Source organism: Gymnoscopelus microlampas, assembly GCF_963454915.1.
Source record: "Gymnoscopelus microlampas genome assembly, chromosome: 19".
In the NCBI taxonomy this organism is placed as follows: domain Eukaryota; kingdom Metazoa; phylum Chordata; class Actinopteri; order Myctophiformes; family Myctophidae; genus Gymnoscopelus; species Gymnoscopelus microlampas.
The window spans coordinates 27,051,563-27,068,460 of record NC_139956.1 but is presented as its reverse complement, the minus strand read 5'-3'; the positions used below and the strand labels follow the sequence as shown (position 1 = coordinate 27,068,460).

The window sequence follows — 16,898 nt, the reverse complement described above, 5'->3', positions numbered from 1 at the left end:
TGATGAAAGAGTAATTTAAAATGTGAATATCTTTCCGTGGTTTTGTCCGCTCCGAGGACGCTACTGTTAAATTAGTTTCGGCTAGTTTCGAGGGGGGGAGGGTGGATCATGGTGGATGGACACGTGAATCCCGCCCACTACATTTGATTGGGTAAAGCGCGGCCCACTTCCTGATCTGAAGGCACGCCCACTTGTATCCAATGAGCACTGGTTAGGACGAACCGCTCCGACAGATTCCACCGCAGGTCGGAATCTGTTCTTGAGAGATTAGGCTGGTGCTGGAAATCAAACCTAATTAGTATTTTTGTGTGATTAACCCATTAAAACCGGGAAAGGGAAAGGTCTGTGTCATTTTAGATTTTTGCGTTGGCTATTCAAAAATAGCAGATGTACAAGCTCGCAGCACGGCACAAAGTGGCCCCGCGAGCTATGGGACAAACTATCTCCCGGGTTGCCAGATCATGTGCGCATATCCCCCCACGGGTATGGACTAGTAATTGTAAAACATAAAATCCTGATTATTGATTACTTAATACTTTAGATTAAATGTGCAGCCCTACATCCAGGCATACGTATATTCTTCTTATCTCCTCTTCTGCTTTGCAGTTCAAGCTACAGTTTTATGTCTGTTTTCTCTCTCTCAACAGAAAGAGGTAATTGCAATGATGTCTGAACTAGAATAAAAATGGCAAACCATCTAATGAGCAGTCTGGGTCATTAGATGGTCTAGTCTGCTTCATATATGTTAACTTTATTGACATTTTCGACCAGGGTCGAAAATGTTCAATGGTAGAGTAGGGACAGTTATATATATATACAGTAAATATATTATTAGTTGCTAGTTATATTTTATGAATATAGTACTCATCATACCGATTTGTTTAAAAAAAGACTTTAAGCTAAATATAAAATGATCAAATTGGTACAAACTCAATAAAAACGTTATAAGACATAAAACAGGATAAATAAAGTAATATACACTATCATGTCATCAATGAATTTAAAGCTAGTGCGTTTAGGGTTTGCACACCACCTCTGTGTACCACCTCCCTGTGGTACACAGGAGAAGACCACTGCTGTAGGCTTAAATGAGGTTGTTACTGTAGGTGTGTCTGTAAGGTTGGTCACATGTCTCCTGAGCAGACTAACCCTACCCTAGCCTGGCTGACCTTATGTTGTCCTGACCTTCTGTCCTGTTGATCTACTTCATTATCTAGGCTACGTCTAGCAGCCATTATAGGCCTACTTTACCAGGAGCTGTTCTAATAGGAGCAATACACCTTTGGACACATTATTAGTAGCTTTTATTGTAATTTACCACTGCTATGCAGATGGTCTCATCAGCCTGGTTCACAAATTGATGTTTTTTCTTTTGTTCAAGGAATAGATGGCTAATAATTTGTAACTTCATTATTACTCCTGACATTATGGTTCCTAAAGTTAGTCAATGTATTGAGTGAGTCCCTTTCCTCTTTTATATTGTCTAACCTGAAAAACATTGGAGGCTTCGAGTTTTATCAACATATTCACACGTTGAAAATTGTCATGTGCTATCACCTGGAATACAACAACTCTCTTTTTCCCACTGCACCGACCAGCAAGTCGTGGGCAAAATACAACAATGTACAATTAAGGACAGTCATGGACAAACTGCAACTGCACCTGGGTAAATTGGCATTGGTAGGCAAGCAAATTGGCATTGTTAGGCAAGCAAATCGATTGGCAACTGCCAAACGGCTCAACGGCCACACCACTGTGCTGTGGGCTTAAAGGTATTTGTGCTTGTTACTTGCCTCAGCAGGTCATTCATTTTTCATTCAAACCTGTATTTACTCTCGAAAGACATTGAGGTTGCCCTCATTTGCAGCGTCGGCGAGATACATCACAGTACAATTTCATATTCACATCGATATTCACATCAATGATAAAACAAAACAAAACACAGAAACTTTCCCCCTATCTTAAACACAAGTTTAGAAGCAGTTGCAGACATTTGTGGGTAGGTCTGCAATCAAAGATTTAAATTGACCGTATGTTATGGGGGAACAGATCTTTAATTTATTAAGCTGTAGGTCATTCCAAGTGGTTGAGGCACTAAAACAAAAGGCTGTTTTTTCCCATTTCAGTCTTTACTTTGAGGACCTTTAGCATGAGCCAGTCATTGGAGCGTGTCCTATGTGTTGCAGGATTCCATTAAATCAGAGATTTAATATACAGTGGTAAAGTCCCATCAACTGCCTTTCGCCTATCAGTCAAGGAAGGCCAACCCACTCTATCCTACAGGATGCAGTGATGAGTCCTATAATGTTCACCTGATGCATATCGCAGAGCAGAATGATAAACTGTATCTAAGGGCTGGAGGATAGAAGGAGCAGCATTCCCATAAAGGATCTCCATTGTCCCTCATAGAAAGAAATAACCCTTTTCCTGCATGTCTTTGGGAAACTAGCTCTGTTTCTGTAAACAAAAGATAATCTTTTGCCTTAGTTTACTGGCAAGATTGTCTATATGGCATTTAAATGTAAATTTGTCATCAAGACAGATTCCAAGGTACTTGTATTCAGCAACTCTTTCTATATTGGATCCATTTGAGGTAGTAATGCGTAGGTTACTGTAGACAATTTCCCTTGCCCTAGAAAGTAACATAAATGTAGTTTTGCCTGCATTAAGTACAAGCTTCAGCTCTTAAGTGAGTCCTTAAGTGCATTAAATGGACTACACCATGAATTTAAAAAATAATAATATGTAATATAGGAATTGTTCACGTCAGGGACCAAATCAGTTTGGCCTGTTTTGAGACCAATTTACAGAAAACCCCAGATTTGCTGTCAAAGCCTGAGTGTTCAAACTGGTGTATTTTTGGGGATAGAAGAGAGGTAGGGGAGACCAAAAACACACAAAAAAAGAAGAAAAAGTTCAAATTCATGGTGTAGTCCCTTTAAATGAAAGCTGCAAGTTCTCAGTTGCAAGCTGGACAGAATCAGCAATACAATAAATAATGGTGTTGTCTGCCTAGAAATGGGCTTGGCAACCATCTAGAGACAAAGCAATGTTGTTTATGTATAGGGTAAATAGAACAGGGCCCAGAATCGAATCGATCCTTGAGGGACGCCTTTTGAAATGGGTAAGAAAGAACCCTGAATGGGCTCTCCCAGCTTTCACACACTGAGATCTCCCTGCCAGGTAGCTCTGAAACCAACTGCAGGTATTTCCAGTTAATTCCTGCATAGTGCAAATGGTCCAGAAAGAGGCTACTAGGCTTCTCACCAAAGCAATAAGTAGGCTATGTCCCACATCACACCCATGTTGACCTCTTTGCATTGGCTTCCCATAAAATTTAGGATGGATTTCCAGGTTCTCCTACTCTCATACAGAGCCCTGCATGTTCGTTAGTGATATACTCTGTCCTTACGACGCTGTTAGGTCACTTGGTCTTCTGGCTGTCCCTCAGCTAAGATCTGTGAACACTGTTGATATTTGATGCCTTTTTAAAAAGAAGCAAAGATTCATCTGTTCAGAGTCAGACTAGGCTTTCTTTAGTTCTCTGTGTGTGTTCTTACTGTATGTCCTGTTGTTTTTACTGTTTTCTGTATTGCTAATATTATGTATATTAGTAATATACATAATGTCAGAGACAAATCCTTGGAAATGTTGGCTGACATGGCAGTAAGTGTAGACTTAACTAACAGGCTACCAGCCCTAGTTATAGTTTAGTAGCAGTCCACTTGTGGAATTTCTCCACTCCTACTCATTGATGCACACAGGAGTACGGCCATGTCCGTCTGTTCAACAAGAGCAGTGCAAGAGCATGTGTATTGACTGTCAGCAACACTGTTTGTGAAAACCTGTCCTCAGCCCTGACACAAGCAGAACAGAATGGCAACAACATCTTGCTGATTCACATGGGAGAAATTGAAACGTGCGTGTGTGTGTGTGTGTGTGTGTGTGTGTGCGTGCGCGCTTGTGCACGTCCACACAAGTGTGCCTACTGAACCATGATGCTTGTGTTGTGCTTGAATGCAGTCCCTGATGATTGAGGTTTCCATAGCGTCATAATCGCTTCGCTCCACAGGGCTAGAAATTAACAGTTTTTCTTTGCAGCACTGGTGCCCCCAACTTGAAAAAATTAGGGGCACCCACCAAAATGTAAGGATCTCCAACAATGTGCTTTTTTTAATGATGAAACTGCAATGGTAAAACATAAAAGATTGAAGTAACCTATGGGTCTTTATTCAATATCCTGGTGCAGATATTTTAGCTTTGCATTAGCTTAACAGTTTTATGATGGATGCAATTATGGTAAGACATTTTTTTTTAAATAAAAGCGTTGCACCAGAACTAATATTTGCATTTGCACAAATGCTCCCAATGTTACTTTGAGATTGCCAAAAGTATTTAAGCATATGTGACCAACACAGCCGCAATTTCAAGCCCCTTTCCATACCCAAAATGCATGCAAACTGCAAAGCCTTTTAAAATGTTCTCTTGCATATCTTTTTTTGTTTTCCTAATGCCTTGCTGATCTTGGATTGGCAATAAAAAGGCTTCCTGTTTACTGAGCATTATTAGATTTAGGGGTCGTATAAACAATAGGCTCTGTGCATAACTGTAGTCCCAGGTTTCCGGAAGATGGCACACCCTTCTGGTTCAGTTTCCCATAGCTTTGTTTCACTGGCTGCAAAACACATGAAGGTGTCATATTTTATGTTTCCGGTTCAAATCTGCTGCCGAGCCAATCAAATGAAGCTATGGGAAACTGAACAGGAAACCGGTATGCCACCTTCTGGAAACCTGGGATTACAGTTATGCAGAATGTGCAGAGAGCCTGTAACATCAGTGCTATAGGCAAGTGTTACCAGGAGACAAGTGTTGTTTTTTTGCCTCCAGTTGTGTTGGGTACTCTGTGTTGCTAGGCAGATTGCAGCCAGCTATGCACTATGCAGACCTCTTGGAGCTGTTGTTGAGTCAGAATAACTGACTCATCATCCTCTCTCTCACTCACTCACTCACTCACTCACACTCTCTCTCTCCCTCTCTTTCTCTCTTTCTCTCTTTCCTTGGACAGTCCAGATTGTATCTGTCAGTCCCAAATCATAATGGAAGGTGCTGATATCAATCTCCCTGCCAGGCCTGCCCCCAGGTGGGGGGGCTGACATTGAGAAACACCTGCTGAAACACCACTACCATCACAACAACAATAAAACAACAATAGCACCATACACACTCCTAGCATAACACTTTGTGTAACGGCTGGTCTCAGACACTTTCCAAAAACATTTTTGTGCTTGTACAGTTTTTTGGCTACATATCACACTTTCACACAACACATCACATACTGTACAAGGGTGTGTGATGAGTTGATAGGCTCATATTTAATTCAGCTCAAAGCTCATATGGACAATCATAGAAGTCAGAAATACGGCTTATTAACAAGCTATGTCTCATACGGTAACATGTCTGAAGTAGAAGAGATTTCCTGAAGAAATTGGAAAAGAAAAAAGCTAAAGAAATGGACTTCAAAGGGGAGGAAAAATACATTATTCTCGTTTTTAAATTAAATCTCATTCTCAAATCAAATCATTTACTGTTTATAAAAATATCAGTATATTTTTTAGATGACTGTGTATCAAGTCTTTATTGCTTCATTTTATAGATACAGTAGATAGGGATAATGTGCATCGCTGCTCGTTGACTGAAACCCTGTTTCTCATGTGGTCTGTGCATTGTCTTGGTTCATCCAATTCTGACCTGCTTTTCATTCACCAATATGGAATTAAGCATCTGATCTGTGAGAAGATGATTGGCACTGAACCCTAAGCTACTCTTGGTTAGGTTGTTCTGTTTACCAGTATGACAAATGTTATGTTGTATGTACATGGTGGTGTTATTATAATCCTGGGCTTAGGAGAAGAGGTCTTTTTCCTTTTTAATCATGTCTGTTCTTTGCCTTCTGAAAAGATCCTGAGGCTCTCTCTTTCGCTCTCTCTTTCGCTCTCTCTCTCTCTCTCTCTCTCTGTCTCTGTCTCTGTCTCTCTCTCTCTCTGTCTCTCTCTCTCAGAGTTGTCACTCCACTTTGAACACCTATGTGGCAAATTATTGCATTATGTTATCCTGATGATGTGCAGGGGGAAAAAATGAGAACCTGTGCCACCAGCTAAACTGTAGTCCCTTGCCCTTACTGCCCTATTAGCCAATATGGCAGAGATAAGCAGACATCATTTGGAGCCTTCCCCTTACTATTATAAAAAATGCAATAAAAACACACACAGTATACTGTATGTATTTGGCTGTGAAAAGCTTGGTAGTCCAGTTGTGACTGTGCCCAGCCAGCTGGCACAAGGTTACTTCCTGCCCTAATGATGTGCCCTCTGCAACATCTCATTGTGGGCCAACGGCATAATGTCACAAGTTGTTGGGAAGTTCAGCAGCTACATGCCACTATATATGGCAGTAAATTAACTGGTCATGCCAGAGAGCAACAAGAATAGACCTAACAAGGTGACCATGTCCTCAAATTGATATGGCTTCAACTTGATTCTAATTCTAAATGCATAAGAAAAGTGTCAATGGTTGTTGAACCATAAAACTCTGCTTTTCACTTGTAGAAACAGGTGCCTGTTTGACTGGTTAAATCAATGCCTGTACTGGTTGGATGAGTCAGTCGGATGTATTGGTAAATATATTCACTTTGGAGAATTAAAGTTAAACTTGTAGTATCTCTAGTATGCAGGTTCTTGTTGGTGTTATACTTATGTAATAGATGCCTTTTGTTGTGGGACAGCTCGCTAGACACTTACATAAAGGGGTCACACCAGTGGCAGTGACCTTAGTTGTGTTTTTCTATTTGTATGTATAGGCACAAGAGAAAGGAGCTGTTCTCTGTGCGTCACAAAGGATTTTATTCAAGCAGACTGTGGATCTGATTTCATGCAATCTTCTGTTTGTTTGCCATTTGTGTAGTTCATTTTGGGACACCCAGAAGAACATACAGTATAAACTTGGCTCTCTGACTCATTGTCAGCAGTGAGATAATAGTTTCTTTGTGTGAGAGACATCTCAGTCCGTGATGGACTCTCGCGCATATTTGTAGTGTCAGAGTGCTAGGTTTACACTCGTCACTTTGGCCCGTTTCAAATGACAGAGGGTGGCTTGTCGCTAAACACAAACATGGTTCATGCCAGATTACATAACTGCTTGTCGGGTGCATTTGGAAACTGCTGAGGGAATTCCTGAGTTACAATCAGAATAACAGGGGGCACCGCTGGCCTAGGCACATACCGCGTATAGGCTCTAATGCAGCCTGACAGCGAGGTGCAGGTTCGATTCCCGCGTCTCTCTTTCCCTGATAACTGTCTCGCTCTACTGTATACTAGTATCAATAAAGGTGGAAAAAGACCCAAAAATATATTTTATAAAAAATAATTACAGGATATCTACTCACTGAGGCTAGGGTTAAAACTATAGTCTTGTGGGAAGGAAGGCCCATAAAGTATGTTCTGTTTTCCTTTAATGACTGGGCACTGAATTACAAAATGCAACACTCCCTGCTACATTGGTAGAGACAAAGCAGAAAAGCAATCTGATAGCGTTGCCTTAGAGATCGTCGATCAAGATGGCTGTGCTTATGGTCTGTGATGTTTTCCACATAATGGCCAGAGAAGACGAAGCCCCAAGGCCACAACTTGTGTGTGTGTGTGCGCGTTACACACACACACACACACACACACACACACACACACACACACACACACACACACACACACACACACACACACACACACACACACACACACACACACACACACACACACACACACACACACACACACACTGTGTATACACCACTGCTGGTGGTGTATACAACATTCCAAGTTTTTTTCTTCTTTTTATCCACATGCACATTTGATTTGATGATGCTCCTTTTATTCTCTTTTTGCTCTTTTTGCACTCTCTTTTTTCTTTAAATCTTTTTACGTTTTCTATCATTATTCTATTGTTGTTATTACCTATGCTGCTGCATTGTCTGAAGGAAGCCAAACCAAAATAAGTTTTACTCTTATGTACCTGTACACAAGATGTAACAATAAAGTACAACCTCGAACCTTGTATAGTACAAACATTATCTTATTTTAATTCTAAGATCTCTGTGGGCCTGAAGTCTTCAGTGTTTTAATTTGTGCAACACGAAAAGCTTTGAGTTGGCTCTTATAGAGAATAATAAAGAAGAGCTCTTGTAGTGAATTCAGTTTGACAAATCAACATGTATCGCGATACGTATCGTGGCCTCTGTATCGTGATTCATATCGTGAGATTGTAGGCAATAACCAGCCCTAGTCTCTCCTTGAATGTTTGTGGGGATGACTGATTTATCCTGTGTACAATACACGTACAACAGGTGTGTAGTCACACCTAGCTCTGAGTCCAGTTTGACTAACTGCTTAAATTAGCTCAGGCCACATTGACCTCCCAATGGAAGTTCAAACTGTTACCTCAGTGTGGTTAAGCAGACTAAAGGCAAAGGCAGGCTATATGGTTAGGCATATATTTTTTACAAGGGGCTTTAGGAAGAAGTTGTGAAATTAGTTGTCGATAACAGTAGTTTAAACCTTTTGCAGCTCCATGTAGGACTTAAAAAACTGGTGTTGCCACTATTTATTTTATTTATTTTAATGAAGGACTCCTTGATGAAGGAGAAACTGTTGCATATCGTTGTGACGTTGTTGTTGGGTAGAAACCTAGTTAATCTTTTCTTTTTTCATAAATCAATGTTATATTTTATACTCTTGTCGTATGCCAGTGACATGTGTAATGTATCTACCAGCTTATAGATAATGCAATTTTTTGAAACATTTAGAAAAATAAGTAACTGTTTTGATTTGTACAAGGTTTCTGCCCGACAGCTATGATATCAAAGAAAACATGCAACCTTGGGAACCTGTCTTGACTTTGTAAGTGGTGTAGTTGTATGGGGGGGTATGCAGGGCCAGTCTTTGTACTGCTTGACTTTGAAGTTTTGTCATTTGATGACGTGCCTCAAATCTTTAAAAGCAGGTTGAATCATCGTACACACACAAGCCAAGAGAAAGAAAGAACCGGGCCAGAGTGGAATATAGTAGAACCTCATTTGAACCTCGGACAACTAAGGCATGATTAAATTCCGTCTAATCAAAATGTAAAGTATTTTTTAACAGCAAATTGCCATTTTCTAGACAGTCTGTATACTTCTGTAGATGAGGCGTTTATTCGGCCAACCGAGTCGTCTGCTTCATCTAGCCACGAGCCCGATGACCTTCACCCCTGGTTTGATGTTTTACAGCTGTATGAGTCACGCTGTGTTCCATGCCAGGCGGTGTTCTCTAAGCCTTGAGCCTTGCAGTGTTGCTGATGTGCCAGACAATTGAGGCAATGAATGAATACACCGTCCTCTAATAGTGCAGACCTGAGCTGTCTAGACCAAGGGTTCCCAAACTTTTCAGCCTCGCGCTGTGAGCTTGTAAATCGGCAATTTTCACAATGTTTGCCTCTTTCTTACTTGATATTTGCCTATTTTGCCAATTTAGTATTAAAGTATAATCATCTGGGGTGTCCAGGTGTACCTTAGGATATTGTGACAACTACACATTATTATTGCAATGTATATATATATACATATACAACTCTACAAAAATGTATGAATTATTTTTATTTATTTACTGTATCAGTACTTTGAGGCAAATTCTATACCCCAAAAATGTATTCTATACCCTACAAAATTATTCAAACTACTTTCAACCTGGTGTCTCTATTTTGACTATGGCATTATACTGTCTCGTTGTAGGAGACCTTGTAGATTGGTTATTTTTGCTGTGAATACAGACTTGTGCCTTCAGATTTTTATTTGCTCATTGGTGCGCAACGGGCACAAAATGTTTGAAAACCACTGGTCTAGACTGTGGGATAGGTTATTTCTTCAGTAAGAATCAGAAGTGAGGGCCTGGGTGACTTCACAAAGACGGTACAGCCCGGCTGAGTTTGGATTGATCTCTGGTGTTTCACTAGAGCCTGCAGTGTAGCTCATATATAATCTTATTTGGGCTGTCAAGATCTTGACATTTTGGCTGACAATTAATTGTCTCAAAAGAAAATGGTGTTAATGATTTAACCGAAAGTTTTTGGCATTGTTGAACATTGGAACATATTCATTTATTTAAGTAATGAATGAACATGGACTTTTGTGTGAGATCATGCACATGGAATCGAATGAATCAAGGTTTAAGTACATAACCTTAGCAAACCAGCCCATGTATTGTACAGTATATCGTCTCTGTCGGGTGGAAACCTCATATGTCCAACACAGTTACTTTTCAGGATTCAAGCTCAAAACGCGTCGCTTCACACCACGTTTTGAGCTTGTGGATCTGCTACTTTTTTATGCTTTTGTGTGACGATGTAGTATGATCAAGTAGGGCATTCATTTACGGAGAAAAACAAAGCAACGATATATTATATGCGCGTGTGTTCTTATCCAATATTCATATGTTCTCATTAATCTTATCAATCTTTCCCCCTTCTCTCCTGGTCAGCATCTAACTACGTCATGTCTAACGGGGGTGGAGCTCCCAGCCAGTCCACCCACCTGTTGGACTTCCTGGAGGAGCCCATCCCGGGTGTGGGGACCTACGATGACTTCCACACCATCGACTGGGTTCGCGAGAAATGCAAGGACCGCGAGAGACACCGCAAGGTGAGGATACCGCCACGCTTACAACAGACGTGGCTGTAGGGCTGTCATGATTATGACATTTTACTTGACAATTAGTTGTCGCTGTTATTTTAGGTTCCGTAAACAAAAGGTGCACAGAGCAGTCTGAGCAGATATGACAAATAACTTATTATCTTGCGATTATCTAAAATAATTGTGATTAGCCGATTATTATGTAATAATTGTGACAGGCCTACAGACGTCTCCAGTGCCAAGTAATCGATACCAAGTCAAACGGGTAACCCTGATTCACAATTGTCAACCAAAAATATACAAAGTCAATCGAAACCCCATTGAGTACTAAAAAGGGATTTTCTAAAACTGTCCATTACCCACATGAACCCTAGCCTCCCTAGTCTGGGTAGAACATTCTTTGATAAAGCCACTATCCTCTGGGTTATCCGTGTCCCTTTAGGGTGAGATGTTCCTGATCATCATTCATACCAGATTTCTCTGTTCTTGTCTGATCATCATTCATAACCAAATTTTCCTTCCTGGGGATCTCCTTCCTGATGATTGCTTAATGCATACTGAGCATGTTAACTGTAGGCGGCCATAACCACTTTAGCTTGGATCCGATTATGAGCTGTTGCAATAAAGGAAATCAAACATGACTCTTTTCAAGAAACAGTGCACTCATTACTAATAAAGCGCCATTCCACTCTGCCTACAATGTCCCCAAAGTAAACATAATATACAAAATATATATTTCTGCCTGTGTGACCTTGCTGAAAGGTTTTCCTCCAAACTTAAAGACCATCGGGGCTGTCCTTTCTCACCATTGAAAACAGATTCAGTCTCAACATAAAGGCTGAGGTATGGGACTGTTTAAAGCTACGTAAAACAATATGCCCTTATTCAACCTCAAGTTTGTAAGAGCCACAGTAGATGTCCAGAGAGATGGTAATTACTAATAAACAATATAACAACACGTACAGAACAGGATAAAATCAGATGACAAACAAACTCACAAGCAGCAATACCCAGGTAAATATACAACTGTTATAAAATCAGTAACATAAATAAGGTGAGCATAAATAATAATGGAATGGGTTTGTGTTATGTTGATGTTTGAACTCGCCCCATAACCACAACACGTCTACATTACAGTACAAACCAGAAGAGGTTCAGGCCCGGATTCCTAGAATTGTTCATAGTTCATTTGAACGATAAGCGTGAATGTTTTTACTCATGAACTAATGGTTCAAACCTGCCTGAGTGGAACATTATAATCAGACCGCACCGCTACTAGAATATGGAGAGCTCCTTATCAATGGAAAGTGGATATAAATATTATTTATATTCACTTCATTTACATCCATATTATTTATCACCCACCTTCAAGTGTAAGTTTGATACAGTTTCTGCTTCAAACAGACATTTTATTTGCAGTAAATCTTCTATAATAATTATTGTTCTTCTCTTTGTGTTCATGTGCATGCATTTAGATTAACAGTAAGAAAAAGGAGTCCGCATGGGAGTTCAGCAAGGCCATGTACGACGCCTGGTCTGGATGGTTGGTCGTGACACTCACAGGGTTGGCCTCAGGTAACACACACACACACACACACACACACACACACACACACACACACACACACACACACACACACACACACACACACACACACACACACACACACACACACACACACACACACACACACACACACACACACACACACACACCATATCTCTTCTGTCGGTGATTTTCACAAGCATGGCCTCAGGTGACACAAACATTGCCTCACTTCCTCTGATATACACATACAGTAGACAGTTTATCTCTCTACTGTTATCTGTCTAATGGACTGTTTCCCAAACAGTGGGACCAATTGTTATGGGTCGCAACTAAATATCTCCTTTTTTCTGTTTCCTACATTAAATACAATGTAGATTATTTCAAAAGATTTTAAAACGTTTAGACAAAAAAAATCTGAACTTTTCATCAATTAAAAGCAATTAAAATTCCTATTTCATAAATAAAATAATTACCATAAAAGAAAAACGTTTAAATAGCAGATCTGCATGTTCGCAACGCGTTGTGAGCTTGTAAATTTGCTGTTTTCACTAGTTGGGGTCACGGGCAAACGTCAAATTTCTCTTTTGGGTCTCCACTGGTCTAATGGACTTCGCAACGCACAGTTCTGACATAACACGCATGTTCTGTTTATGTGTATGTATATTTGCCAGTTCTTACCACAAACACACCTCCAAAGACTTGAGTATCAAGCCAATTTACCATTACTTTGTATTAGAAAAGTATACATGTGAATGGAGTTTACTGGCCTTTGGCTCGTAGCCTTTATTTGGCTACATTTGTACCCAGGTGTTTTGTTTATATCTCTCCTACCTTTGTACCTACATGTAGATGTTTTGCTTGTTTCTCCTACCTTTGCTTGTTTCTCCTACCTTTGTACCCAGATGTTTTGTTAGTTAATCCTGCTTTTGTACCCATATGTTTTGTTAGTTTCTCCTGCTTTTGTACCCATATGTTTTGTGTTTCTCACTTCTGTATCTTAAAGAACCATACCAATGAGAGAGACACACACACACACACACACACACACACACACACACACACACACACACACACACACACACACACACACACACACACACACACACACACACACACACACACACACACACACACACACACACACACACACACACACAGAGCGTATAATATGACTGAAACTGCATAGACAATGACATGTTACAGGGTTAGTATGGTCCTTTAATTTCCCTCCTGTCCTCATCTGCTGTAAATCTTTGTAGCACATTTCACAAAACGTTTCTTCCTCTTCTTGTCCAATCAGGTGCTTTGGCCGGCCTGATTGACATTGCTGCTGATTGGTTAAACGACCTGAAGGAGGGGGTGTGTCTGAGTGCCATGTGGTTCAACCACGAGCAGTGCTGCTGGACGTCCAATGAGACCACGTTTGAAGAGAGGGACAAGTGTCCCCAGTGGAAGAGCTGGGCTGAGCTCATACTTGGTCAGGCTGAGGTAGGACCACTCACACACACACACACACACACACACGTTTGTATTATTACAATGTTTCCCAACCAGTGGGACCCATGTTTGGGTCGCGGACATTTTTTTTTGGGTCGCGACTAAATATTATTTTTTTGTTTTCTACATTTATAAATGGGATCTTGAGCTAAAAAGTTTGGGAACCACTACTATACTTGTGAAGACAAACATTTTAGGACAGCGGTTTTATGAATGCGACAATCATTTTCCTTTCCCCATTTTTAAAACCGAAAATAGCCAAAACAAACAAACACACACACACACACACACACACACACACAAACACTCGGTGTCTCGCTGCCGGGCAGAAACTTTGCATCTATATTTCATCGTTTTTATTTTCATATATGAATGCCGTATTTTATACCTCATAATATGAGGTATAAAATAGGGCACTCATCATATGAGGCTCATATGATGAGTGCCCTATTTTATACCTCATCATATGATAGTGTCATGCACAAGAGAGATCAGCAGGTCTACAAGCGCACTGTGAGCTGCTGTTTTTGAAAATGAAAAAAAAACATTTTTCCAATTGTCCAAAATAGGGTCGCCAGGTTGAAAGTGGTTAAGTCTTGTCTGTGAATTTATGAATATTTAACCAATGAAAAGTATTAACAAGAGTTTGTGACTAAGTAAAAAACAGTTTATGTACCGGTACATGCAGTACAAGGTTCCCAGACTTCCCACGCAACAGTAACAATATGCATCCATGCTTGTACTAATTAACAATGGTATTATTACATATTCTGTATATAATTACCTGCATTCTCGCACATTCATTCATCCTTTTATCACACAAACACACATGCTTGCACGCTCGCATAGATATTTCCTTACAATTTATTCTAGTCTCACATGCCAACCCTTTCACACCTTCATCTACGTTGTCCTCTTCTCATCGATTAAAGTTCTCAGTCGCCACGACTGATTTCAGTCATTGGATTCCATTCATGGAAGCACATTGTGCACCAAAAGTAGGCGATATCCAAGTCGCAGATTAAGACTTACCCCAGTGGTTCTCAACCTGTGGGTCGCGACCCCCAGGGAGGTCCCCACATGATTTTTGGGGGGTCCCCAGATGACAGTTGTGTGACAATTTAAGGACCTTTAAGACCTTTTTAATACCTAGAAAAAAAGGGAGAAACCGACCATTGCTGCATCAAAAGTAATCAACAAACTATACTATAAATACTGGCCAAATTGTCAAATAATATAAGAAAGAGTGTGAAACATTGTGAAAATAGCTGATCTACGCCGAGGCGTTGTGAGCTTGTAGATCTGCTATTTTCACAATATTAACACATTGAGTGCCAGGGGTTTTTCAAAACAGGGTACCTCCAGTGCCTGTATTTTTAACCATTTTTGGACCTTTTTCAAGTAGTCACAAAATATTTTCAGTGATCACCGTCCTCACGGTGATCCCCTCATTACACACACAGGGGTCTCGTACAATCCGGGGAAAAACATTAAAAACATTCGGTAATCCGCTCCATAGTTGCAGCCAGTTGAAAATAGTCAAAAATACATACTAAAAAAGAAAAGTACTCAGGAGCCAAGATACAGGCTTTTGAAGACATAAGTTAACCAGGAAGTGGATTGGAGTCTAAATCTTCGAAAAATCATATCTCCTGGTGCTGTGAAGGAAAAAAATAATAATAATTGCATTTTTTTTATTTCTTTTTTATATATTTTTGCCCAAAAACGGTCATAACCGTTTTTGGCACACCTCGTTTGGATTATGAAAAACGGTCCGGACCGTTTTTGGCACTCAATGTATTAACTGTGGAACCGATTCAAACTAAATGTAATGCCTCAACTCCTACAATTCCATGTGCTTGTCAGGGTGGGGGGGTCCCCGGTTCAAATATGATTATTTTGGGGGGGTCCCCCCACCCCCCACCCAGTTCAAATATGATTATTTTGGGGGTCACGGCCTGAAAAAGTTGAGAACCACTGACGTAGCCTGACAATATTTTTTAGTCGCGAGATTTTGTTTTGCCTGAATCCATCCATGTCTCCTTCCTCTACAGGGGCCAGGCTCGTACATTATGAATTACTTCATGTATATCTACTGGGCTCTGTCCTTTGCCTTCCTGGCCGTCTGCCTGGTGAAGGTGTTCGCCCCGTACGCCTGCGGTTCCGGGATCCCTGAGGTAAGGTTTGATACCAGCAGTCACCCACTCACCTAAAAACAAAACAAAAACTAAGCTATGATGACTATATAGCTATGACTAAATATACTGACAATTTCGTCAACAAATAAAAACTATTTAAAATGTTATGGAGGGACTAGTGGAGAAGAGATCTAGTATAACTAAGACAAGTCCTTTTATGCGCATTGGATGCGTGTGGGTGTTGCACTCCGGGGGAAAAAGCAGATATACAAGCCCACAACGCGTCGCGGAGCTTGTAGATCGGCTATTGTAGATCAGCGAATTATGAATCGGGCATTACCACAAATTCATTTTAGTCAACTTAATCAACTGTAAAAAAAAAACTAAAATCTTATGATATTCAGTCAACTAAAACTAGACTAAAAGTACAACATTTTAGATGACAAAAATCTGTCTAAAAATACTAAAATGAATCAAAATTTGCTGTCAATCAACACTGCTTGCCCATCATGGGTTCTTTCATTAGTTTTTCCTTGCCCGATTGAGGGTCTATGGACAGGGGGTGTTGTTTTGTTTCCTTTTATTAAATGTGAGCATGTAAAGCCCTTTCAGCTTTACAGCCTCTCTATTTTATTTTTTTATGTTTAGAGTTTAAAGATATACATGTGTAATTGGCAAAATGTTCGCAGTGCTCAGCTTTGCTCTCTTGTGTATTTTATCCCTGTGTAAAAAGAAAACGGCCACTTGGCTGTCGCTGTCCATCATCGGTGGTGCTGAACCATTCGACAATAGATTAGATTAATATATTTTCAATTCCTGTGCAGGGAGGTTATAACAGTGAAAGTGTGTGTGGTTTCTGATTCTCTCATGTACTCTGATTTACAAAGGCTAAGTAGGAAAAAAGGTTAATTGTCTAATTCGTCCCTGCTGAGCGCACCCGATCTTCATGTGTGTGTGTGCGCGCGCGCGAGGCGGTCAGAGAGACTTGTAAACGTATTAA

At 40.3% G+C, this 16,898-nt stretch overlaps 1 protein-coding gene across 5 annotated transcripts in view; it reads left to right on the top strand.

Moving 5' to 3' along the window:
* Positions 1–16,898, top strand: part of clcn3 (chloride channel 3) — a 64,319-nt gene that overhangs the window by 27,148 nt on the left and 20,273 nt on the right. For all 5 annotated transcript variants that reach the window (XM_084042482.1, XM_084042483.1, XM_084042484.1 and 2 more), the window contains exons 2-5: positions 10,563–10,723; positions 12,190–12,289; positions 13,564–13,751; positions 15,815–15,937. In XM_084042482.1, the coding sequence (XP_083898608.1) occupies positions 10,577–10,723; positions 12,190–12,289; positions 13,564–13,751; positions 15,815–15,937 (558 nt within the window). In that variant the 5' untranslated portion in view covers positions 10,563–10,576. The remainder of the gene's footprint in view (positions 1–10,562; positions 10,724–12,189; positions 12,290–13,563; positions 13,752–15,814; positions 15,938–16,898) is intronic.